Below are 26249 nucleotides of genomic sequence, written 5' to 3'. Positions count from 1 at the left end.
TAGATTTAGACGACCGTTACGTTTTCATCTCCCCTGTATCTGAGAACTACGCTGAGCCATGCAAAAGGAGAAACTCCACTACAGTTTAACCTGATAAAACTTGAATTGCCTCAAATGCCTCAGACGTTATTTTTTATGCGTTAAAAGTAACATGCAGAAATCTTCAGGTGTGCTTCCTCCAGGATATTTAAAAGCATTTTATAACTAATAAAGTTACGTATTTTCCCTTATAGTTACTGGTCTAAAAATCATCATCATCGTACTTCAAACATCCTACTTTGGCTTTGATACCTTTTATTTATTGGTCTTTGAATTTCACACTTTGTACTATAAAATGTCACAAGTGACAACCTGGCCTAAAAGGGAATTATTTAGACTGTATACTGAATGTGTGTTGGCTTTTCTTTTTTTTTCTTCTTTTTTTTTCCTTTTTTAAAAAGGGCCTAATATTTTTTTTTCCTTTGGTTGTTTTTATGCACCATTAGGTCCTTCAAATCAGGTTTTTTGATGCCCAGTTTCATAATCATTCAGCAATAACATGCACTGCAGTTTGTGAAAATCTAAAACACAGAGGGTATATATTGCCTACCGTCTACGTAGAGGGTCTAAATAAAGGAAACCCCAACACAAAGACTTCTGAGGGCTATGTGGGATGCTTTTTCATAGTAATTTCCTTGTCCTTGATTAGACAAGATGAAAGCCAATTATTGCCAACATAAGGATTTTGAGGCCTCCGTTGTTATGGTGGTTTAGTAAAAAGTGTCATCTTATGGTTTTATAATCTCTTGTTCATTTGGGAACATGAATTTTCATTGAGGAGGCGTTGGCTTCTGATAATCCTCTTCAGTTGGGAGCTGCATCCCACACATCCTCACCCTCTGCGGTGGGACTTCATTTTGTTGGCTCTTCTTTTACTTTGACCATACCCTGTATCATGTTGAGCAAATGTTAGTGACATATGTAGTGAAGTTATAGAAGCACAGCAATGAACATTGGGCAGAGATGTTATGATGGATAGCTATACACAGTATTTACAACGGGTTAAAAAGACTGTCTGGTGTAGCAGATTTCCTCTAACAAGGGACCATTACCTTTCACACCTTTAACCGTAGGACATGGAGGACATGGAGGAACGTCACAAATACAAGTGATAAAAAAGTTAGTTCTGACTAACACCCCTAAAAAATTCCATTTGCTGCTTGGAATTCTGTGACCGAAATATTAAAAGCCAGAGTACATCCTTCAACAAAAGGTTTGAGACCGAAGTGACATTTTTACACCGTGAAATCTGCTGGTCAGTGAACTGTGTGCCCTTTTTGAGAAATAGTGGTTAACCTCCACATAGAAACATACGTCTGATCATTAGTGAGCCGATTGTAACAACGTGGTAGAAACCGATTTAAAAGCAAAACAAAAAAGGTTTGTGTTATTCTCAAGCAGCAAATGGTGTCATAGCCCTGATGGCTAAGGCCTTATAAAGAGAAAAAGAAAGGTTCTCCTACAGAACAGGTGGCACTGTGAGTGAAAGTGGAAAGCAGCAGATGTATAAAAACTTCTGTGTTTCAGGCCAAAAAGGAGGCAGGCTGCAGGAGGAGCGTCTACATTGATTCGCCGAGAGAGTCATCATCATCCAGAGATAAGGGCAAGTAGAGATCCTGCAAACACAGAGGAGCAAGATCACGTGTGTAAATTCACGGTTAAGACAAAAATAAATGATGGATATGGAGACATAAAGGCCAAAAGATGAGAGGAGAGGGAGAGAGGTCCGAGTACCTTCTGCTTGTTGTTGAGGCCTGGACTGTTGGGGGTGGAGGTGGGGGAATGCTTGGAAATTGGGGTGGAGAGCTGGCTGCTGGAGCCTGTCCCGTTGGCTGAGAGAGCCCACAGAAAAGAGGGAAAGAGGGACGGATAAGGGAGGGAAACAGGAGAAAAAGAGGTAAACAGTAGTGTGGATTGGAAAGTGTGCAAAAGAGGCCTAAACCTCTTTCCTTGGCTCTGGAGAAAAGTCATTCCTGAACTGTGGCCTCATTTGGCTTCAGTGTAGGGGGACGCTGTCAGTCCAGGTCTAGGTGGCTGACAAGCTCTCCATTTGTTAGATTCAAAACATCTTATTCACTTACTCTGCGTCTGCCACGTTGCTAGGATTCCCTCTGTGTGGAACATTGTGTTTATATCTGAGAGCTAAGCGATGTGATGTAGTTTTGTGTGTTAAGTGCTTTAAAAGAGTTTTTTTGTCTATAAAAGAGATGAAAAGAATTCTGAAGACTATCAGCCAGATGGCCAGTGTAAATTTGAGCCAATGAGTGTTGAAAACACAACGCTTCATTGTTAATGCCACTGGCTTCATTTAACCACTCAGACACATTTACAAATGCAGACTTTACAAGCGGTTTAAACACTTTAAAGTCCTATTATCTTGGAATCTTAAAAACAGTATATCTAAACATGAGCAGCTCTCCCACACACACTTACTGAACAGAGAGTGCAGCTGTTTTATTTAGAGACCGAACATTCAGCAGCAGAGGCAGAGTAACCTTTTCTATACAGTAAGGGTTGCCCACATTGTCCAGGTTATTCATCTTCTGTAGAAAACTCATTCTAATGTGGCGATGTTAAAATTAAGATCACTGTGTTTTGTTGTGGGCTGCCATCCCAGGGCCATGCCAAACACATTTTCAATGCATTCAACTCATTAAACCCAGTGCACTCCAATACAAGTAGTTTTTGTTATGTTAAAGGCTGAAGGAAGTGCTGGTAAGCAGGCTAACAGTTCTGTAAATTAGACTTACACAGTATTTGAGAATGATATGCCAAGGAAGGCAGGAACATGGTTCAAGGCACAGGCACAACTATTGTTGAGCTGGTGGCCAATAAGAGGCTTCCATACTAGCTGTTAACCAATCAGACACAAGGGAAGCATTCAGAGACAGATAACAACAAACCGTACTTTATAGTTTTTCGTGTTTTTTTTAATCTGTCTAGATATCGGTATTTCAATAGTAATCCCAGTATTAACTAAAATAGTTATCACTTTTTTGTCATATTGCACAGGTTCTGTGTATATGATGTTTTAAATGCATGCCAGGAATGGTTTAAACTGAAACAGGCACTACATGGATGAATAGATTTTGCTTTGCATTGTTGTCGTTTTATTTTTGCGGCTTTTAATTTATATGTTAAGTCGTCGGAAAAGATAAACCAAAACTAAACTAAAACATTTATTTCAACCTCACACAGACTCATAGCAAAAGTAATCTTTCCCCTCCGCACACCCAAAATAAAAAAAAAGGAGAAATCCTCTTCCTTTGGTTCTTTCTTCTGGTACATGCTTTATGAATGATTTATACTTTTATAAGCTTTATTTACAAGTAGTCCTGTAATCCCAGTTAATTTATGCAAGTCACAACCGTGTCCTCTGCTATGACCCCATTGTCACCCTGTTGACCTCAGGTATTATAGGAGGTGGGTAATGCTCAAAGTTTACTGCCTCCCCAGCACGCTGGCCAACCATCTGCTGTTTCAAAGGCCGTAATCAATAAAATATTCAAGACCACTGAAGGACTGAGGGACCCCGCAGTGCTGGAGACGCCAACCCCCCGCCTGTCGCGTAAAGTGGCGTGAAGAAAAAAACAAAAACTGTGGACTACCTGCTTCTGATTAAAATAACTCACCTGCTTTCACCTGTCTTTCTTTCAAATGTCGGAGACATTGTCATGCTGTACTGCTCATACTTTAACAGGCTTTAAGAACACGTACCAAAACCTCTATAGGGTTGTGCCATCATGGTATATACCAATAACCAGTAGGGGAATTAATAGTTTTACAAAATATATAATCTAACATTTATATAATTTGACCCAGTTATTTGAAGCAAGAGGGTTGAAATGTATGCCATATCTTTCTGACCGTTTACATGAAAGCTGTCAAAGCCCTCATGCTTGAACCCGATCAGATTCCATGGCACCAACTGTGCAGCCAGCTAATGGTTCAGCTATATAAACTCAGACAGCATTGCAACAAAGAGGCATAGCAATGTTTTTCAGTGTTAAAAGCTGTTGTTCACATAAAAGATTCAAGCACAAGCAGTCACCAGTGTCTCCATTATGTTCTATTGCCTCCTGGATATTATTAAATGTTAAAACGCCCGATTGTCAAATATATAGCTGAAAGCGGTTTACATTGTCTTTGTTTACTTTTCATGTTTTATTCATGTTTTTTTTTTTTTTTTTAAGAATCTGCACTAGGAACATTATTCTAAATCCCATCAGATTACCATCGATGAACAAAGGCTGGATTCTTAACTGTCCCCATTATCAAGTATTAGAGGGGTTTTATGAGGGGTTGTTGTTATTTGGACCCCCCAGTACAAACAGTCTGACTCGCACAACCAGACAACACATTGAGGAACCAGGATTTTAACTCCTTCTGTGCCTTTTGTCAAATTCCAGAAAACAAAATGCAGATTATAGTCAAACAAAAGTTTTCTCTCATGAGCATCTCTGAAATTTTCTAATTTGAAGCAAGCTCTATTGGTATTTTTAAAAATCTTCTATCATTCACTATTGACCCTTAAGGAGAAATCATCGTTATGTTAACCATTCCCTACAGAGTAAGGTCAAAGGTGAAGGAGCTGGTCCCTATCACTCTGCTATTATATTTTATTTTTTATGTACAAGTTCTTTTTAAAGCAACAGAAATGGCCTAGTTTTATTTCCCACCAGCTCGCTTTGTTTTGATTTATAGAACAAGGTGAGGTCAGTTTCTGCTGTACTTTAAACAGGAAGCGCTACAGTGTGGGTGAGATAATAATGGGCTCACTCGATTCAGCAGGAGACTTGATGCGCCTGATCGGACCAGGACTCTTAACTGAACCACGTTGAGCTTTGGCTCCCTTCATCACCCTGCATTCTGTGGAAAGAAGCACAAAGAGTTAAAAAACATCACTTTCTCTAAAGTGAAAGAATAAGGTACATGTATTCATGTTTGGTCAGAAAATATTAATTTAAACAGATGTAAAAATAATAGAATACATCTAGGCAAAGCTCTATCTCTATCTTTTTTGTTATTTTGATTAACGGACCTTTTAAATAATGATTTCAACTCTGGTGCCATCTTGATGCATACTTGTCTGAAAATCTTTTGCTTAAACCACAAAAGTGTCTTGCAAAACTGTCTGAATGACTGCATGTTTACTTGGCATATTGATTGATGGAAATAAAAATACAAGAAGACGCGACGCAACCAACACACTGGCTATATGTAGTTTTGATAAGCCAGCTGCTGTGATCCTGAACCAAATCATTTTCATTCATTTTCTAAAGGAGAATGGCTTTAACTGCTTCATTACAACGGCAGTATGTTGCTTTCCCTTTAGCCCTTGTATTTTGGGTTCTAGCAACATACAATGCATGGAAACATCAGTTTTGTGTGGGCCCACAGCAAAAGCATGTTCAGGAGACAAAAGCATAAAATACAACAGGTATGGAAAAACAGTTTTCTGCAGAATGAGGGCCACATTTTTGTATCCATCAGTGTAAAACATGCTGAAGCAAGACAATTAGCAGCAGGTTGGTAGGGCTTTAGGCTTTAATTATTGTAAATCAAACCTCAAAAGCGACCAAAATGTGTCCATGGCACTGAGCTACGGAAACTGGGTGAAACACATTGCATTGGTGGCATCTTGTTTACTTATTATTTGTTCAGATATTACCTTTTTCTTTATTTAGGTAAAGTCAAAGTCTGACTGCTTATGTTTAGACAACATTGAACTGTAAATAGTTAGATTGCCTTCTTTATAACCCTGGGTTTAATAGCTATTATTTAAGAGTGATATCTGTTGCTTGTGAATTTATGAACATGCATCGCAGTAAACGTTTATATAAATCATATTAAAACGTAGGCAGTATATTCTGGGTCACTGAACTAATCAGGGTACACAGACTCCAGACATTGCTACTCCTCCCTCTGCATCTTCCCCTCTATTTGTACTGTCAGGCTCGCTCTTTCCTCCCCCCTGCCCCCTCCCTCCTCTCTTCCACTTTTGATGCTAATTATACTATCTGTCCTCCCTCCGTCTCCTGGGATCGCACCACGTCTGTCTTCTCTCTCTTAACCTTCACACACTGCTGGATACAGATGTACATTCATGTGCTATTGTTTGCAAGGTGTGCCACCGCGCCGTTGACAATGCTTCCGACTGGCAGCTTGTCGAGTCTACTCAGTGGTCTCGAAATAGCCCTGAGTCTGTCTGCGAAGATTCCCTCTCAACTGAAGTTGTCGCTGCATAAACAGAGCTGCAAGTACACATGTCCTCTTCTATGTCTGCATGTCCATCATAGTCTAGTATTTAACATAAGAAGTGTGACAAATAACCACAAGGGATTTAAATCTATTTTTGGTTATTCCACCAAACCTTAAAAGCTGTGTGAGTAGAAGAGAAAAATACATTTAAAGTTCACCTCTAGGCCAAACAGAAGTATAGAGGGAACATTTCATTGTATGCGTGTCTCGGATTTTTGCATATATAGAATCTTCACTCCTTGAAAAAAACATCAGAAGGTAAACTTATTTATCTTTGTAGGGAGAAATGCCTTACAAAACTTCAGGATTTGAACATAAGTCATCGGTGATCGGTGTGTTGTCATAATGTAATGTGTCACAGACAGGGCTCTCTCCTCCTCTACTAGGCAAACTCTGTGATGGCTGGATGCTCCAGTCGATTTCTTGTAGTATTGCCCCGAGGTTATTATAGACTGAATGAAACAATTTAGCTTTGGTACCATTGCTGAAAGTAGAGGACCCAGATCATTATAAACGTACTGGCATCTCTACCCTACAAAGATGTGACAAGAAACTGAGGGGAAGAGACAGGATGAAGGGATGACAAATCTGCCCTGCATCAGCGCTGTGTAAGATTAAAAGACATTTAGTAGATACTGAATGATTCGAGTAGGGGACATTAGGTGGAAGTGGGTTGTTAAAAATAGGGTTTTCAGGTCTGTGGGGAGCAGAGAGACTGTGAGAGGATTGGTTTTACATTTTCTCTCCTCGACTTCTCAGCAGTATCAGCACCAACAGATCAGCTGGCCTAAACCTGTCACCGGACAGATTAATGGCTCTTCTTCTCTACCTTTTTTTCCTATCCCTGCTGCCCGTTGTTGATATCAGACTTCTCTCTTTCTTGGCCTCCTTCTCACATGCATCATTTCCCTCCTCACTATAAACAAGCACACAGCTTTGTATGTGAATTGAATTTCTATTACAGAAAAAAACCATTATGGTAAGTATGAAGAGCCCCTGACGGGACTGATAATTTAAATGACACCCCAGGAACTAAGCTCTCAATCTATTTGGACATTGTCATCAACATGATATTTTAATTTGAATGTTATGGATTTTATGGAAGTTTAATTAGGTTTTCCAAAACCCCTATTCTAAATCTATTGTGTTGTTTTAATGTGTATGGACAACTCCGGGTGTCATTTCATTATATTTCTCACAACTATAATGTTTTACTGTCTTTTGGTCGATATTGCTGCATGAATATTCTAAAGCTCATACGGTATGTTTACCATGGTTTTACAATAATATTGCACAAAGTTGATAAACCGTTCACCACCATGTCTGACTACGTCTATGATGTAAAATACAGACTCATGCTGTCACGCTCACCGTTCTCATCCAGAGAGAAGTCGTCCTGGGCGTAGCGGAATTTCTCTGGTCCACATGCAATGAAGACATCGTCATCGCCAAAGAAATCTTGAAGGCAGGTAACCTGTGAGGCCGAATGACAGAAAACTTTAATAAAGACCCTTAATAACCTGGCATCAATTTGTATCATTGATAAGAGTTTAAAGCAACCCTAGTGGCTCTTTTATGCTGTGCTTAGGGCACACCAGTGCTTTGAGCTAAACGCTAACATGCTCACATTGATGTTGTGAATGCTAAAATGTTGATGCTAAGCAAGTATAATGTTTACCATATTTGCCAACTTAGTTTTGCATGTTAGCATGCTAACATTAGCTAATACATAGCTACAGTACAGCTGAAGCGGATGGTAACGTCATTAGCTTTGAAGGTAATTCAATGTTGGATAAATATAAAATTTTAACCTGATGATGGCGCTAGATAAAAGTTAAGGCATCAAAACAGTTATTACAATTTATATTGAGGGGAACATGAGTGTGTGTGCCAAATTCATCCAATAGCTGTTGAGATATTTTAGCCTGGAGCGGTGGCCCGACCCGACAGATCGACAGCGTCATCCCTATAGCCACGCAGCTTAAAATATATCAGTTTTAAATCGCTAATCAATGCACTGAGAGAGTTACAGAACCTGAGACTATACATTTGCCAAGAGAGGTTAATCCGTTCATATTCATCTTATTATATGTTGTTAATATTCATATATTAATAAAAATGCATTTGAAATGTTAATTCAGGCCTAATTTAAATTAGTCTAATTTAAATTTTAATCCACACAGGCATTTCCAGCATAAGGAAGCATTGCTAATTGCTGTGCAGAGGAAGCAGCATTTGATGACAAACACAAATGTTGATGAACTCTGTAAACACAGCCTTACGTGAATAAATTCACTGAGTAAAGCTTTCCTTGTCTGCAAGCCAAAAGGATTTAGTCCGCTTTAAGTAGTAGTAGGGCACCTTTGTGTTTTACTTGTAATGTTAACATGCCTTTAGGTACAGCAGATGCATTTAACAAAACACACACAAAAAAAAAAAAAAAAAAAAAAAAAAAAAAAAAAACAGAGTATAATGTTACACCTTTGCTGTAATGTGTAAATGATTCAACTTCCTTCCCCAGGGTCTTTTTCACTCTATAGCAGCTGTTGACACAATATGGCCTGAGTGGACAGATGTCTTTGGGCCACACCTTCTCCTCTGCTCTCCATTATACAGGCGCCGTTAGCAGCTCAGGCCTATTAAAGCCATTCAAGCTAAAAGCTGTGTTTCTCCTTGGTCGTTTTTGTTTATTTTCCTGGTGCAGATGACATTTGTTACAAAGCATCTCAGCCTCATTTCCAGTTTGCCTTTCAACACAAGATGACGTTTGTCATTTCTCACTTGAATTATTAGATCAAGACTCATTAATTGAACTACAGCTTACTCACTGGCTTTATTCATATTTTGGGCAAATTTTCTAAAAACACAAGACTCTCGCTGACTCAAGCCTCTCTTGCTGGTTTCTCTGAGGAGGTCCATGGCCCGAAAGGTTACCCCGTGTTGGGACATTTGCCAAGATAGTCAAGATGCATCATTGGTTTCCTTTGTGATACACATCCAAACTATGAGCTGCAGATAAATTGGGAACACCCCACCCCAGCAGCTGCCATGTTGATTCTCTGTCCTGCTCGACAAGCTAAAAGTTTGTGGTGGTGACTCGCAGGCGAGGCATTCAACAGCTGTACCCCTCTCTGGGTCCCGCAAGATTCCCTGGATACAGGCCTGAAAGATCCCGGCTGAGGTACAGATATGGTGCTTTGACTCCAGGGATCAAAATCAAATTGGTTTTTCAGCCCAATTTAAAAGGCTGAAAATGTGAGTTTCCTTCTGTGTGTTCATTATCAAGAGATTAGATACATGTTACTTTCATTAGGTTAAACTGTTGTGTGGCAACGAGGGCACCTGACAGTTAATCATAAAATGGAAGCATTAAGGAAGCACTCTTTTCCCCCACAAGGCCAGCGGGTGGAGGAGAGGAGATGGAATGGGAGGGTAATGGATAGTCCATGTTTTAATAGCTTTAACAACAGAGCTGATTAAAGGGATAAAGTGTTTATCCAACAGACGTATACCTTAATCTGCTTTAACAGAATCTCCATTTGAAATTAAGATTCTGTCCTCTCAATTGGTTTCTGACAGGGAGCACTAGTAGTTTATTATTTCACAGTCAATCCAGCCACTCAACGAAGAGGTTCAACGAAGATTCAATATAAATACCTCAAAAACAATGTCTGTTTTTGCAGAGGAACTTTTACAAAGAAACATTTAGAAGCATGCTCTGAGATAACTTGGGTTTGACCCCTTGTTTCAGAAAGCATTCATCCTCTTTTATAGTCCTTAGCAAAAACATTGAATCCTTCTAAGCAATCCTACTTATCCCATTCCCTACAGGGATCACTTAAGATCCGCATTATTTGTACAGTTACAGTGTAGATCTTTGACCAGTGCTCTTTGCATCATTCAACTCACAAATACTGTAATTCATGTACAGTGTGTATCCAATGTCTCTTAGACACTTCGACTATCACCAAAACCTGGCCTGCATGTGCACATAACTAATATTAACATAACTAGGCATTTGTTTCTCCTCTCACATAGGATGTCTATCATCCGGTAATTGTCAGTGAATTTTGGCCTGAAATCTGTCTACAGTTGATAGAAACGTTGTTGAAAACGGATCTGCTTTGCATGCGATCAGATCAAATGTAAAATGTCAGAGTCCCTTTGAAACATGGCTGCAGTGAGGAAAGGGCAGGCCAGCTTGGGAACATTTGAATATAGGTTAAGAAGCATCCGCTCTCAATTTGAAAAGGTCAGTCAGCTCTGTCATCAGACCCACCTGGCAACAGAATCTAGGAGGACAACATGAGAAGACATGCTGCCATTTATCTTAAAGCCCTGTCTTATTTTACATATTGCACATGCACTGCACACATTAGAGCATACATCTATATACTGTATATACATTTGTGTGTTTATTGGAGGAAGGCGGGTGGGCTATTCTGACAAACTGGCTCCTTCCAGACTCCATGTGCCCCCCACCCTCTGTCCCACCAAGCCCGTCCCTAATCTCTGACTCACCAGCTGTCAGGACCACATGACCCCCCCAAAAACAACCAACACCACCAGCAGCTATGCAGGGATCCACAGTCCAAAACAACTGAATTATTCAGAGTTCCTTTGGCCCGACTCTGGCCATTCGTCCACAGGCCGCAGACGTGTCATGAGGTCATGGCAGTCAAATGGTAAATATAGAAATTAAGCAGGAGAGTAGGCCACAAGTGTAATTTCCATAGTTCCTGTGGTGCTTAATGAACAGTTTTTTTATTTCAATATTTGTTCTACAAAAACGAAAAGGTCCGGGAATTACCTCAGATTTGAAATGTTTTACCTTTTATAGGATTCATTCATTAAACCACAAGGTAACACGCTACAGTGAAATTCACCACAAAATACTGTAAAGCATGGCCTTTATGAAAGTTAATATAATTAATGCACCGTATGATACCGATTATATCCAGTATCAAAACAAATGAATGCATGTTATAAATGAGAGAGCAAAGCAAATAACATATCCTCCTCCTCTGCTTGCAGAGAGTTCATGTTTCACTGTAAATATGACAACTTGTGTAGTACTACAACCACAGTGTGAAAAATAATGTGTCATTCTAATCTGGGCTGTGCAGTGCGTCAAAAAGGTCCGATATACAAAGTATATTATTTTGTGGCAATAGTTTCAGGTGTAACTCAAACCGTTGATCTGCCAAACAAATATCTCAGGTCAATAATGTTCAAACAGCAGCTTTTTGCCACAGCTTGTGTGTGAAGCAGCAGGAAACATTTTTTAAACAAAGCTCATGCATCCTTTGTCTTCTATAAGCAGCTGCTTGTCTTGACTTCAGCTCATCCTTTCAGCAGCTCAGCCAGAGCAATAATGAATGAACGACTGATGATTCTCCAGGTCCAGTATCTGTCTCATATCGGACTCCGCACAGCCATGTTAATTGATCCCTGTGCAGAAGAAGAGCTATTCAATGCTGCATTATACCATTTTGACTCTGTATCATGACTCATCTAATCAGTACTAAATCTGGCGAACAAAAAAGGTTTACCACCAGTAGTAATGAGTCAGGTCAAATGGCCAGGCAGTAGGATTGAATATAACTGATTACACTAATCTGCTCTGACCGATACAAGGGTTTCCTTCTGCCTCCATACAAATCAGCTGGAAACAAAATAAATAAGTCTTGAATTTGGACGGTTGCTTTGCATTGAAGCAACATTTTCTATTTTACTGCGTTTTCAGCAGAGGATATGATGGCGTGAGGTTGAGGGCAGAACATTTAACAAAAACAAAAGACGAATCTCACGTGAGCAAATTTTCTTTGCTTAAAATGTTATATTGGGTAGTCTCAGCATTACCGAGCTATGTGAGGGAAAAGTGACGTGTAAACTAGAATTACCAACTCAAGGTTGTATGCCTCCGCCAACCAGTCAAGTGGCAGTTTACATCCATGTCTGTCCAGACTCAAATTATATGTAGTGAAGACTTAAAAAGGTGTTAAGTATTTTTTCTTGGCAAAATGAAAGTTATCAATAATGACATGTATGATTCCAGTGAGTAAGAAACTAGTAAGAAACATGCTGTCTTCACTTTGCTGTCTAGACTATTTTTACAGAGAAGTACAGAGGAATGATAGAGAGCTTCGTCACATGGTGAGACGACAATCACCTGAAGCTCAACATCAGCAAAATCAATGAGGTTTTGATGGACTCCCAGAGAAACGAGAGGTCCCGTGTTCTGGTTGTCATCCAGGGAGGGGAAGTGAAGAGGGTGGACTAGTACAACTGGACTGGACTCACAACACTGAAGCCCTTTTCAGGAATGGACAGAGCAGACTGTTCTTCCTGAGGAGACTCAGATCCTTAAGTGTGTGCAACAGGCTCCTGCAGATCAATCCCCTCAAGGAGTTCCTGAGATATCACGTTCACGAGAATGGGACAGACGGGCAAACGGACAACCCAAAAACATGCATAACTATGCCGGCGAGGAGGTATAGAAAGATAACGGCTGAAAAAGAGCCAGTAAGACCTTGCTCTGCAAACCCATGGGGAAACTCCCACACCATTTTCTTCACTGTAGGCGCACAAACCTGATCAATATCAGTGCCTCTGCACTGAGTGGAATATTCCTCCAAAATACACACTCGTCTCCATTTTGTCCATTTCAGTTGAGGGTTTCACAGAAGGTGAAGTATAAAAGGCCATCATAGCAGGTTGTCTGCTTTTGTAGCAACAGCTCAGATATAATTACAAAACAAAAGTCAAATCCAGTAGATCAAATCACAAAGGAAGACGATATTTAAGCAGCCCTACTACATGATCATTATGCCGGTTGCCTTTCTGACCTGTCTGTGACCTCAGTGCAGTGGTACAGTGTCTGTGTGCTACTGGAGGTGCTCTGAATGCATCTGGAGCGCAGATGAGCCAGTTAGGCAGCGATATCCGCACAGTCATGGGGAGCAGCTGGTGCCTGATGTTGTTTTAACCCCACCCCTCCCCAACCCTGAGGAAGCAGGCTTTCCATTTGGCTGACTGATGTGGCCTTAGCATTATTAAATCGTGCTTCCTCCTCTTCCCCCCTGGTCATGCTCACTTGTTGATGTGGTCCTTGTGCAGGAAAGGGGGGCCTGTGAGGGGATTCAGGCACAGAGGAAGCATACAGGCTACCATGCCTGCTCGAGATGTTTCATCATGGGGACCACACCCCTTTGTCAGCCTGATTGTCTGCCTCTGTTAAACACTGTGTGTGTGTGTGTGTGTGTGTGTGTGAGAGAGAAATGTGGCTGCAATGAGCTGTGTTGATGGGTGAGAAACCGAGAGCAAGCAGGTAAGACCCAATGTAAAGAGCACACTCAGCGTATTACAACCATTGTCACAAACTGAATCCATCACGGCGGAGCTTATTGCCATGACAACTGCTTCTGCAGCATGGCAAAGAGCAGGCAGGCTGCAAGAGCACTGATAACCAAGCAAAAGCAGGCTTTTCTTCCCTATTACTGGATGTATTTTAGTCGTTAAGAAGCCCTAAACCCATGCCTGTATCCATATCCTATTCAGTGAATAATTTCTTACCGCAAGTTATTAACTTTTAAAGCAAATTGGAATCTTTTGTTCTCCGACAATAACAGTGTGACCTTGTGCCTGAAGCATCTATTCCTTTTCCTCCCTTTGTTGACAAATCAAAAAAAAAAAAAAAAAAAAAAAAAGACTTAAATGTAAACCTCATTTCTAAACCAGGTCAGAATAATGGGCACTCAAATCCACTAAAGAGCCCTGTGCAATGCTGCAGACTCTTACTGCAACACAATGTACCTTCAACATATTTCATAAATAATGACATTTGGATTTGGCTATTAGATTACTAGACGAAACCCATGCCAACGTGCAATTCAGATGAACAAGCAGTGGATCTTAGATGCAAATCAGAACTATTCTCCGATGCAGACACCTCTATCAAAATGGAATGAATACAAAATGGCTGTCAGCAATTAAATAAACTCTGATTTAATGTAGCATTTAGAAGCAGTTAGGGCAAATCAAGAAATGTACTTGAATGGGGAATTTTTTTTTCCCCATCAGCAAAAATAAAATGATCCTAATTTGCTCTAGGAATGGAAAATGACTCCTGAAATCCACTGGCCCCACCCTTCCTGATTGAAGCACCAGCAATTGAGGGGAAAATGGGAGTGATTTTGTTCAGAACACTGACAAAGAGAGGAGGGCAGGCTCTCTTCAGAGTCTACTCAGCAACAGACAAAAGAGGACGATCAAGAGTGAAAAGTAGGCATTTCAAAAATGATATGAAAACCTGGATCACCTCTCATCTTGGTCACAAACTGAGCTAGAGTCCACCGTGCTTCCAATTCACACCAGATGATGGAATGTATACAGGTAAAAAAAAAAAAAAAAAAACATGACATGTAATTTATTTTTTTAACCAAAGGCTTGCATTGATAGTAAACTCTCACACCCACTACAGGATGTGGTATCTGACAGACCAGTCCACACCAGCTGGGCTCTCTTTGTGCCTGGGATGTGGTCTCCTAGCAACCGGTCCCAGCAGCTATCGCAATGGAATGGGAAGAGGAGGATCGGTGCAGAGTCAGGGAGGGGCGGGCACTGCATCAATATTGCTTCTACCATATCACCTCCACCACAGAGCAGCTGCAGTCTGCCTCTGCACACAAAGACACCGCAATAATGTGTGCCGCATTTCTCACATTTCTGTGCATTGCAATGAAACTGGCACGAGTCCCAACACCAATGGACACTAATCATGAAGAAATTCATCTATATCTACAGTGATGACAAATATGCTCAGTTTGAAACAGCTACCATATGGCGGCTATTCAATTCATTTTGAAAGAGAAAATTGCATGGCAAGAAGAGAAACCAAACCATAGCCCAACCACAAAGATACAAATAAGTCATAATCCATGAGGCGATTACGATATCCAAACATTTTAGCAAGTGTTTCTGTAGGAAAACCAGTATGAGACCTGGGGCAGCCAGACTGCACCCCTGGGAGAGAGCATTAAAATCAAATTCCCCCATCTATCATTTCAGCACCCCCCTCCCCCTTCCTCCAAGACACATGTGGTTCCAGCCTTATTAATACAGGAGGAAATACAACTGAAGAAGTACAACACCTAAAAGGAGCTCAGCAGGGCACGATCCCAGTCCATCTGTAATGAATAATACAGGAAAGAAGGTCCCAACAGGAGAATTAGCGAACATTTAACCATATCAAAGAGAGGACTGAGGAACAGATGTCCATGTTCGTATCCACACATGCTTTCACGCTTGTGCCGCATCTCCGCCTCCGTTAATTAACTGTGATTCACAGTAGTCTGGAAAGCACAGGTATCTGTGTAGTCAGTTACAGGCAGGTGTGGCAGGTGTGAGTTTTGAAATGATCAAGGGGAAAAAATTATTCAGTACCTGCGTTTATAGACACATTTTATCATGGTTGTTGAAGGTTTTTCAAAACCTTTGTCAAAAAGGTTCTCCCTACTGCAAAACAACTTGATTTTTTTGTATGACCACATTCTGACACTGCACCCTATTTTGTTGGACCACAAACATTTTATTTAGGGTCCATGTCACAGACCTTTCCACAGTCTTCCAGGTGGGTGACCCTGCATGGTGGCTGCTCCAACAACTATGAATAAAACATTATGCCCTTTTAGCTTAGCCAGTGTGTTGAGAAAACAGTCTTCCCTGGGGAGTGACTTTTAGGCAAAGTTAAAGCATGTTGTGTGCCTCATATTGATTATTTGATTAGCTTTCGCCATTCTTGTGCTTTAGTATTAGCTGCATTTACAGCTGTGTCCCATTACACAGTATGTCATCTGTTAATCTTCAAGGTAAGGCTGTAGTTGAAGTACCAGCCTACACAAGAAATGAATGCACTTTATTAAGACAGCAGTATGGAATTGAGGCACAGCTTAAATGGGACTGTTGCCAAGCCAACTATTGAAAGCACTCTCTCACAATCTGCACTTAATTGTCTTTAAAGCAAAACATCTGAAAGCATTTTCTTGCCTGTTGCTATCTAGCATCTATGCTGGGAAACCATACATTAATACTGGACAGAAGTCAGAGTCAAAAAGAGACCTATGGAATTATTTAGAAATATAAATATATCCTGCTGGTTGAGGTAGGTCGCAGCAGGTAAGCAAATTAGTTAGCTCTACTAACTACATACCCAAGGTAGTCTTAGTTAGCCATAAACCAAATGCATATTAGGATGAGTTTTAATATTTCCTGTGAAATAAAGAATGTCTGATGTACATCTTTCCCAGCTTAGATCGTTTATTGCCAGTGATATGCAATGTTTGGTGGTTAATAAAATCAAGTCCTCCATCTTAAATTTGTTAATTCAGGATACACTGTATTACCTTTAACCTCATTATTGTGTGTATATAAAATACAGGTGTGATGTCAATGCAAGTTTTTACTGCCCACAGCCAGCTAGTGGAAACTAAACTTTATTCTCAGAGGGATTCCAGTGCCCTGATTTCTGTTTGGCTACAACAGCTAAAAGGATCGGTTAACTGAACACCAGAAAATAGTCAAGGTTGGTAAAGACACTTTGCCCTTCATTCAGTGGCTCCTTTTACATGACATAAGAAATGTCTGTGTATTTTGATCCTTGTCATGTCAACATTGGAATTCAAGCTGAGAATCCAGATGTGCCAGCGAGTTTAATAGATTCACTATCTGGTGACAGAAGCTGATCATTTTTTTTGTACTGAGCTCAGTTATTGCAAGGATTACGAGTAGTAGCATTTACTAGCTTCAGTGTCCTAGTTGACAGTAGCTACATTCACATTTTATTGTTAAGGTTTTCTAGACCCATATTCTCACCGATTTACTAATATCCCAGCGTGCACCATCTTAAACAGAGTAACAATGGGGACAAAATGATCAAACAACAATACAGGGTTTGGCCTTTTGTACACTACCATAGTGGGTGGAAGACAGAACTTCCCAGGACTATTGAGCTTTTCAGTGACTAAAAAGTAACTCCACAACAAAGGCTGGTGGACAGGATACTAATGGCCTGCACCACAAGACAGGAGAGTATGTTGCCTCAGACTAAAGTCAGAATAAAGACTGCAGACAATATAGGCCATTGTGTACACAGGTTGTTCTCATGGATGCTTGAGGTTCTCATGGACCTTCTGTGTCACTGTTGACTGAGGGTAGGAGCACACATTTTGTCCTCTATCTACTGGGTCCATTTTGAAAGTATACATGATGATAAATGAAACCACTGAAGACACAATGTGATTGTTTGGGGTATTTTATTATAAGCAAATAATTTTGTTTTCTGCTTAACTTTCATCCTGATACCTGGCTGTGTGTGTGGATGTATGAATGATGAACTGTCCTCAGTCCTGACCACACATTTTCCTATTAAGTAGCTTTGCTTACATACTGTACTGTACCACCCTTGTTTTAAGGTATTAGCTGCTTGGTACATTTGGTTTTTAGATGGTTAGTTTTTCATATGCAACTTTGGTTTGCAGCAGCACATGATCCAATGTTTGTTTTACCTGAGAGCATGATGCAAGCTGGGAAATGGCTAAAGGTGAGACATACCTGCTTTCCGTCAAGTGTGTAGATCCTCTTGACCGCGCCGCTTTCGAGTTTAATGGCCTCTGTGATGTCGGTGAGCACCTGCTCGAAGGAGTGTGCCGTTTTCTTATTGAGCAGGACGCGCACAGCCTTTCGTGGCTTCACGCCGCTGCGCATCACCGTCACTAGCTTGGGTCGAATAAAGTCCTTGCTCTCTCCTCCGGCAGCTTTGGCAACAAAGGCTTGCATGTTCTTCTGGCTCGCTGAGGCCTTTACATTCACGGACCAGTTGGGGTTGACGTTCTTTGTGTAGTCAACCTTCTTGTAGATGTTCTCTGATGCACAAACATAGCTTTCCCCTGTGAAGGCAAAGAAAAATTGGGTTAGTGTGTTGTAACACACTCAGCTATTCAACTTTGACACCTGAGACTCCCAGAGGTGTCCACTCAGAAACATTTGAACCTGCAGGAACTCAAAGTATGAGATATCAAGACCAGTGGGGGAATCTTCGGGCTTTCACATCTTGGATTCCATCTGACATCGAGCTAATGTCACAACTAAAAATCATTTTACTTAGAAAATAGCACATGCTGCAGATGGTGTCAATAAAAACTGTTCACAGATAGGCTATGAGCAACCAGATTGGTTCTGCAGAGAAATGTTGCTAGTTTATCCAAATGTTATTTTTGATCCTTAGATCTCCACACAAACTAAATGCCATTCATCCCCATCGTGTTGAGGCAACGGCAGGAGTCTGCGGATTGGATGTCTTAACACAAAAAACTACAGTATCCGGTTGGTTAGACTGCACTGGGAAACATGTTTTTGTGATTTGAATATTGGTGGTTTAAAGTAAACTTCAAAAGCCTTTTGAGACAGGACAGAAACTGAGATTTAATGTTTAGAAGATTATTTCATGGCATAAAATGCATATACAATGAGAGCATTTCATTAAATAAGACATCTGAAATAATGGAACAGATACAGTGTTACTGTGTGACTATGAAATATGATGTAGCTCACACTTGTATGTCTTTGTTGAAGCCTGCTGAAAGACTGACCTCCCTGTAGGACATTATTTAGTCATACAGGATCCAAGCATTCTTTTAACCATTTAAAAAAAAAAAAAAAGAAAATCTACCAGGTAGTTTAAATATTCTACAGCCTTATCACAAATGTACTTTTCCTTAGTTGGCCCGTCTTCATCCAATTCTCAAAATAATCAATTTTCATCGCCATTTATCAACTTCCAGTCTTTACGGCAGATTATGCCATTCAGACAGGGAGAGGTGTTAAAGTAAAAGCAAAATGCAGCAGTTGGAGAGAAAGCGAAATTTAGACAAAAGGGGAACCCAGAAGGCAATAATTAGGCCAAATGTGGAGAAATTACGTGAAAGACAAAAAGGCATAGAACAGGATTACACAGTGCAGAGGAGATTGAGCAATTAATTATACACCACAAGAGGAAGCACAATGAAATGCCCCCCACCACCCACAGTGCTTACTGTGCTGCTCCCCGTTTACTGCAATCCCCACACACATGCAGAAAAGCACATAGATGCACACACACACTCCTATCTTTCTTAAGCAGCTCAAGGAGCAGAGATGATCATCTCATTCTGAACAAATTAAGCTGCAGTTTATCTTCTAGCTTTAGCCCAAGTTCACTCTGTCCACCTCGTCCCACTTTTTTAGAAAAATCTCATAAAGTGGGCCAGGGCTTAAAACGTGGGTCATTTAACTGGGTCTTATGAATTATTCTTGAGAAACATCTATTTGATGGCTGTTGATTGAAAATGTATGGTGCTGCATCTAGGCAAAGGTTTTCCCTGAAATATGACTTTCCTCAGGCAGGCCAATGCATGGATCATCTTGTCTGGTGCCAAGCAAAGACTTTATAGCAATAACCAAAAAGGATTTCTAATCATCTTCGGCAACTTTCATAACATAAATCTCTAAGCCTCATAAATCACTTCTGATGCCAAATATAGACTAACAAACAAACACTAACTCATTTACACTACCTCATCTCTCAGACTGAAGCATAAACTGATAAGTAACATCATGAAATATGTCGTCATGTAAAATACCTTGAGTGGTGAATCAAAAACTCCACTATAAGTGAAAATACAAAAAGGTGCCGTTTCAATTGGGTTTTCCACCCTGTTACTATGGATGCTGATGGAGACGCTTGAGAGTAAAAACTCACTCCCAAATTGTGACTGGAGGTTTCTTTAATGAATTAAATGCTAATATCATCTGTTAATGAACCATTTATCCCATGCTGAGCCATAGAGAGCCGACTTTACAGCTCAGTATGAACCCCTGCGAGAGTCTAAAGCTAAACGCCCAAAAACTGAGACCAGTGAGTCTAATTACGGCCAAGATAAAAGCTCACAGCTTTACAAGCAGGTTCAAGGACTCTTTGACAGCAGATCCACGAAATACAATGTTATATGAGTAACAGGTTGTGTTGTTATGTAAATGTGGCTGTTTAGATCAAACAAAGCAATCTTTCTCAGTTTTTAAGAAATTCTCATATTTTCCTCTTAATAGGCTAACAAAATGCAAAATGTGCATGTCACTCGACTGCCCCAAAGTAACCCCTCAGATTAGAAGTCGATAGATGATATGAAGAGATTACAGGAGTCTAGACCGAAAAGATAAGACTTCTAATCTCAGAACTGGAAATGTTATTCTTCTAAATCTTCTCAGCACAGAAACTGACTTGAAACTGCAGATCATCTTCAAAATGGTGGTCAATGTTTTCGATTTGACCTCACTCAGCAGCTCTACTAGGGAACAAAGAAACTGACAATCCATTAGATTACTCCTCTCATGATGCAATAAATCAGATATGGTAAGTGGTTGCAGTGTCCTACTACATATGCTTACCTTCCTCTAGCTCATCCATTGAGACGATCTTGCGTGTGCCGTCAATAGTGAAGATGAAGCGGACACCTTGTGGCAAGTTGATGTGGTCAGAGAGCGAGCGTGTGAGGTCAGCCAGCAATGAGTCAAAGGTGCGGAATCGGTCGTTGGCCACAGCGTACACGATGCCCTTGAAGTAGCGGTCTCCGTTGCGGTAGAAGCGCACCTTTTTGGCTTTCTTCTCATTGGTGAGGGCCTGCAGAGTGCGCGTGCGGTAGAAGCTGCAGTGGGCGCTGTGGGTAGGGCTGGGAAGTCCATTCAGGCGCCCGCCCCGCGGGTTACGGGATGCCTTGTCTCGCTCATCAAAATGTCCAAAGTCTAGCTCCATGATGACTGAAAGTCGAGATGGTTTTGACAGATGTGTGGTGGTGATGACCAGCTCCGGAGAGTCTGGAGAAAAAAAGGAAAACAATGTATGTAAAGTAATGTATCACTAAGTTAAATACTGCAATAATATGATTTACTATTTTGGCTTGTTCCAAAAACATGGCCCAGGCAACAGGTTTTAAAAACGAGGAATAAAGTGACCAATTAACAACCATACTCCGCCTGATTAGCCACATCAACCTAATATATACTAGGGGCATTTCTGCTAACAGTCAAAAAAAAAAAAAAAAAAAAAAAAATAGACTGTTACAAAATACAGAGATGTGCATTTTCACACTTCACATTAGGAACTGAATTCTGTAAATCTGTAATGATAGTAATGGTTTAATTACCATACAGGTGGACAATGAATTAAACCACTAATCATTTTAAGTAAGACTAAAGGACTGGTTTTGAATACTGGTCTTTATGCTCCAGCCTAATACAGTGTCTGTATTGAACGCAGTGATAGTCTTGCTTCAAACAGTGACACATCCTGACCACTTCAAAGAACACTGTATGTGTAGGCTCATCATTTTACCTTCAGTACAATGTACGAGTCCTTGATCGACTACTGTGCTAAATAACATGGTGCCTCAAACCCTTTACAAATGATCCAATGGGATTTCCACCTTCTACACATTTGATACCTTGTGGCACCAGGCAGTGGCATTTTTTAACAAGGAGTTCTCATGTCAAATAAGATAGTTCATGATTATTTTAATGTCATGTTTACATCAGCTTTCACTCAATACAGGATTTAAATAATGCAGGTACACAAATTGAATTATACCCGCATGGAGATTAAGTTGACTCACTGACTGAAAGAAATTGCATGTTGGATTTGCAGTTAGCCAGAATACAATTATAAGTGCCTTGGACCCACACTACTGTGGATAAAATTCATGAATTAAGATGATATGTTTTGCTTATAGTAAGATTACAATCCAACATCTGCTTTGGCTTAACTGCTCCGTGAGGCATGTAGCACATACGATAGGTCTCTTCTTCTGTATTCCGCCTACATACACCTGTGAGCAGTTGTCTCACTTGCTTGGATAAATCAGTAAATGGCACAAGGCCACTTGTGTTTTTTTTTTTTTTTTTTTTTTTTTTTTTAAAATTGCATTAGTCAAAACCAAAGTCACATTTTCAAGACTCTTCATTCAGTGAAACAGAAGTTTATGTGGATCTAACTGTGAATAATCTTTCATTGATTAAACACAAAATGACCACATTTTCCAATCCATTTATACTCCACCAACTGCAAAACACTATATATCTGCAGCACCTTGTTCAAATGCTAAAACATTGTTTTCAAAACTGATAACACATTTAAAACAAAATGGAAAATGTGCATTTCTGCAGTAACTATATTGCAATATATAGAAAATCTGATCAGAATATTTTATTATGAGTAATTATACTATACATACCCTTTTGTAATTATTATTGCAGCCCTGGAATTTTAGGAATTCTTTTTTGTTTCAATCTTTTATTTTTCACAATTACTGTATACAAACATAGAAATAATAAAGCATATTGAAGCAAATTGCTGATTGATTCTTGTTACATATACTTTAGTATAGTCAATACAGTGAATATTCTTATTCTATAATGAAATACTGATTTATGTGAGAAATAATTTAAACTTCAAAAGATAAAAGTTCATAATTTATGTAATGCTCTTTGTTGTTCCTGTTTTTATATCACTGTTGAGTGACAATGTATGCTTCCTGAGTGAAAATTGTTGCCAGTGTTTTGTTCAAATGATCTTATTTTAAGTGTTTTGGTGGAAGTGGGATTAACTGTTTGGCCAAGATACATGCTATACAGACTGTATGAAGAGTTTTCAAAGAGTGGCTTTAGTATTGACTGATGCTTGTTAGGATTTGGAGAGAAAAAATAAAGTACAAGGGTACAGTTTCAAAATAAGCATTTGATATATAATTTGGTAACTTGCTGATTGTTGGTTTAGACATGTGAAATCAATTAAGCCCCGAGAATCTCTAGGAACCAACAGATGACATAATCACAGTATTGTCCCGACAGGCTGATCTGCTCTCAGATGACTCAGGATGTGTTTGTCACATTTCTCTATTTCTTTGTGATTGCTAATATGTCCGGCCGTTAATATGCTGCCATTGTGTCCAGTGTAATGAAAACGCATTTAGTGCCGCGCGGCGGCACAGCCAGACCAGTGATATTGTAGATGTGCACTTTTCAGATTTTAGACTCTTACAGCAGGTGTTTAATATTTAAGTGCAATAAGTGAGTACAAGTGTTGTCAGTGCATTTCTACTAACATTTCTGCCAAGTTTCACCACATTAAGACTGAATTTGAAGCTTTCATCATTTAAAAAAAAAAAGGAAAATGTTAACTCTTGTCATTTGTCCCAAAATAGTGGGGATTTGAATGTTACAGGATATCCAGCTCTTCCTGTTTCCTAGAAATTAAGCAAAAGATGCATCTGTTCAGCCAACAAACAATAAACCATTTATACTATGGGATGGACTGGCCAAAGGCTGGAGCAGCTTTTCTATTCAAAAGACTGGTCTCTTTCTGTTAACCTCCCACCTGATGAGCACAACTCAGTTCTCAAAAGCCACAAAAACTCATTGAACCATACCATTTAAAGTGAACACTGAGAAAAAAAAAAAAAAAAAAAATACACAAAAACACTCACACCCACCCACATAAAAGAGGAAGTTATCTGTACCCAGTTTAAAGCTCAGCTCCATTGACAATCTGATTTTCAATAAAATGTTCTTTAAAAAAATAAAAAACCTTCTCAAGAGTGATCACATCCTTATATTTTGAATAGCATTTGCCGTTTAGTAGTTTGCTATTGGAGTAGTCTTGCCCTAACAATTTCATTTCCCAGTTTGACCCAGTGCCCAGTGTTTCTCTGTGCAGATGACAGATACAGTCTTTGCAAACCAAAATAAGATAAAGATGTCATGCATGTCACCTGTTTTTCTTCCAAGTCATAATTAGCTTATAGACTTGACAACATTGACTATGAGGTCACTGGTGTTTGAACTCATCTCGGAGTGGCTTGTTAATAACACACTGCATGTCTTTTAGAATGTTTAAGTCACTTTTTCCTTATTGATAACGTTAACGACCTGGCATCACAGTTTGTCTTTCAAAGACTTTTTTTCAATCTTGCACCATTTTGCAGCAATTTTCAACCAAACCCTTGGTGAGAGGGGCCTCTTGTTAGAGGATTATTGCACACTATTATCATTTATCAGCTTTGAGTGAAATTATATCGCTAAAATATGAATTTACAGTATTATGTTTTACTAAAGTTTTTTCACTTCTTCTTTCACATAGATTTTGTCAAACGGTTGACAGCAGAACACCATTGAGTCTCTTTGAATAGAACTGAAATGACTAATCAATTAGCTGATAGACAGGAGATTAATCAGCAACTATTTTGATAATCAATTCATCGTTTTTAGACATTTTCACAGCAAAATGTCAACCGTTCTCTGGTTCTAGCTTCTCTAATGTGAGGGTTTGTTGAGGATCAATGTAAACCTAAATATCTTTAGGTTTGAGGAACATTGATCAGACAAAACAAGACATTTGAAGATGTCACACTAATATTATATTGTGATATTGATCTCAAACGTGTCATGAAGTTCTACTTCAAACATTTAACATGTTAAAAAGTTTCCTCAGAAGCCTCTACTGCCTCTTTTACCATTTTCATTCCACGCATGTAAACCAATGCATGAAACAATGTCTAATAATGCTCATTTGCTCTAACAATTTGTAATTCTTCATTGTCCTCCAGGTTTTATGCCCTACATGGTGCATTTAACTATACAGTAGAGGACCACATTGATTAAAAGGAAACATCTGCCGCCACCCATCCATGTGGCAGGGCCCTCCAATCCCCTGCTAACCCCTGGCTGTGCTGCTGACTGCATGAGGTTTTATGACAGGCACGCTGATAGGGGTGGGACTTCTGGGTGCTCCTCAGCTGACAAAGGCCAGGTTTCAAGCCCATCTGCCGCACTAATGGGCAGAGCTAACAGTGACCCTTCCCCAGTGGAGCATCAACTAGGACAGTCCATTGTCTCCAACAGGGTGCCTTGCCTTCAAAATGACATCACCATCACTGCTGCTGCTCCTGCTGGAGGAGCAGCCGGCTCATTCTCCAGCATGAGTCCACCAAGTACATCTTGTCAATGGAAGCAGTTATGGTACACAATTAAAGCTTTTCAGTGTGAAACTATATGACATCTAGATATACATGGCTGAATGATACACTACATACTTTTGTCAATAGCTTAATGTAAATCACCATCACAGCTAAATGAATGCATTCTCCCCAAAATTAAAGCCTCTTCTGAGCATTAAGCAGCACTGCAGCAACATTGTGTGATTTATCACTGATATTTTTGGCTGTTTCTGTGCTCCTGGCTGAGCCACCCACACACCACCCCGGTGACTACACACTCCTGACAAACCAGCAACCACATTATGACTCTCCACTCATCTTTATCCAGAGCTGATCTACATACAGTCATCTGTCTAGAAACACCACGCCACGCACAGCTATAGTTTTAAATCACAGTCGCAAAAGGAAGAAAAAAAGTTTCCCGATGCCACACTTCTCATTTATGATGGATGACTGTGGCCACATGGAAGACTGCAGCGGCAGAAAATGCAAGTTTTTTTTCCTTTAGGAAAAAAAGGCGGCTGGGTGTGCGCACACCTACTCACAATCCACCTGCTCAAATCTGAAAGCCTAAAAATATTTATTCCGCACACAATATACCTGCAATGTCATCTGCAACTTGTCCACTCCAAACCAGAAGAACGCCAATTTAATTTCTCTTTTAATCAGTAAAGTATGTGGATAATCACACCCAGTAAGACTCACCTGCGTCGCTGCTTGCGAAGAGAAGGGAGTGTGTGTGGGGGGGGAGCGTGCGTGGATGTGGGAGTCGATGCAGCAGGATAGCGGCACGCCGTCTCTCCCCTCGCCTTTGTCTGCTTCAGTCTGAGAGCCGAGCCGCTGCCTGCCTCACTAGAGGAGCCACTGGGT

At 40.1% G+C, this 26249-nt stretch overlaps 1 protein-coding gene across 2 annotated transcripts; it reads right to left on the bottom strand.

The window, feature by feature from the left end:
- Window positions 1-301: 301 nt before the first annotated feature.
- On the bottom strand, window positions 302-26249 carry LOC114566591 (neuronal migration protein doublecortin). Of its 2 annotated transcripts, none has more exons than XM_028595163.1 (7): window positions 26085-26249; window positions 20782-21207; window positions 17911-18245; window positions 7672-7774; window positions 4819-4908; window positions 1774-1871; window positions 302-1655 (listed from the first exon to the last, which is right to left on the bottom strand). In XM_028595163.1, exons 2-7 carry the CDS (start codon window positions 21143-21145, stop codon window positions 1599-1601), a joined length of 1047 nt encoding a protein of 348 aa, XP_028450964.1. In that variant the 5' UTR covers window positions 21146-21207; window positions 26085-26249; the 3' UTR covers window positions 302-1598. The 2 variants fall into 2 exon arrangements, with proteins under 2 accessions (XP_028450964.1, XP_028450965.1); XM_028595164.1 differs by lacking the exon at window positions 26085-26249 and adding an exon at window positions 25980-26059.

This window comes from Perca flavescens, chromosome 13 (genome assembly GCF_004354835.1).
Source record: "Perca flavescens isolate YP-PL-M2 chromosome 13, PFLA_1.0, whole genome shotgun sequence".
Lineage (NCBI taxonomy): Eukaryota > Metazoa > Chordata > Actinopteri > Perciformes > Percidae > Perca > Perca flavescens.
Note: the sequence above shows the minus strand (reverse complement) of the source record. Positions and strands in the feature narration are given on the sequence as shown.

Bases quoted from the DNA above. Each gene is read 5' to 3' on its own strand.
- LOC114566591 (XM_028595163.1), bottom strand. From the start codon at position 21,145: ATGGAGCTAGACTTTGGACATTTTGATGAGCGAGACAAGGCATCCCGT. The intron at 1,872-4,818 runs GTGAGCCCATTA...GGGCTCTCTCAG, and splicing joins CAAGTCTCCTGCTGAATCGA to CCAACGGGACAGGCTCCAGC. The intron at 1,656-1,773 runs GTACTCGGACCT...CTGTGTTTGCAG, and splicing joins GCCTCAACAACAAGCAGAAG to GATCTCTACTTGCCCTTATC.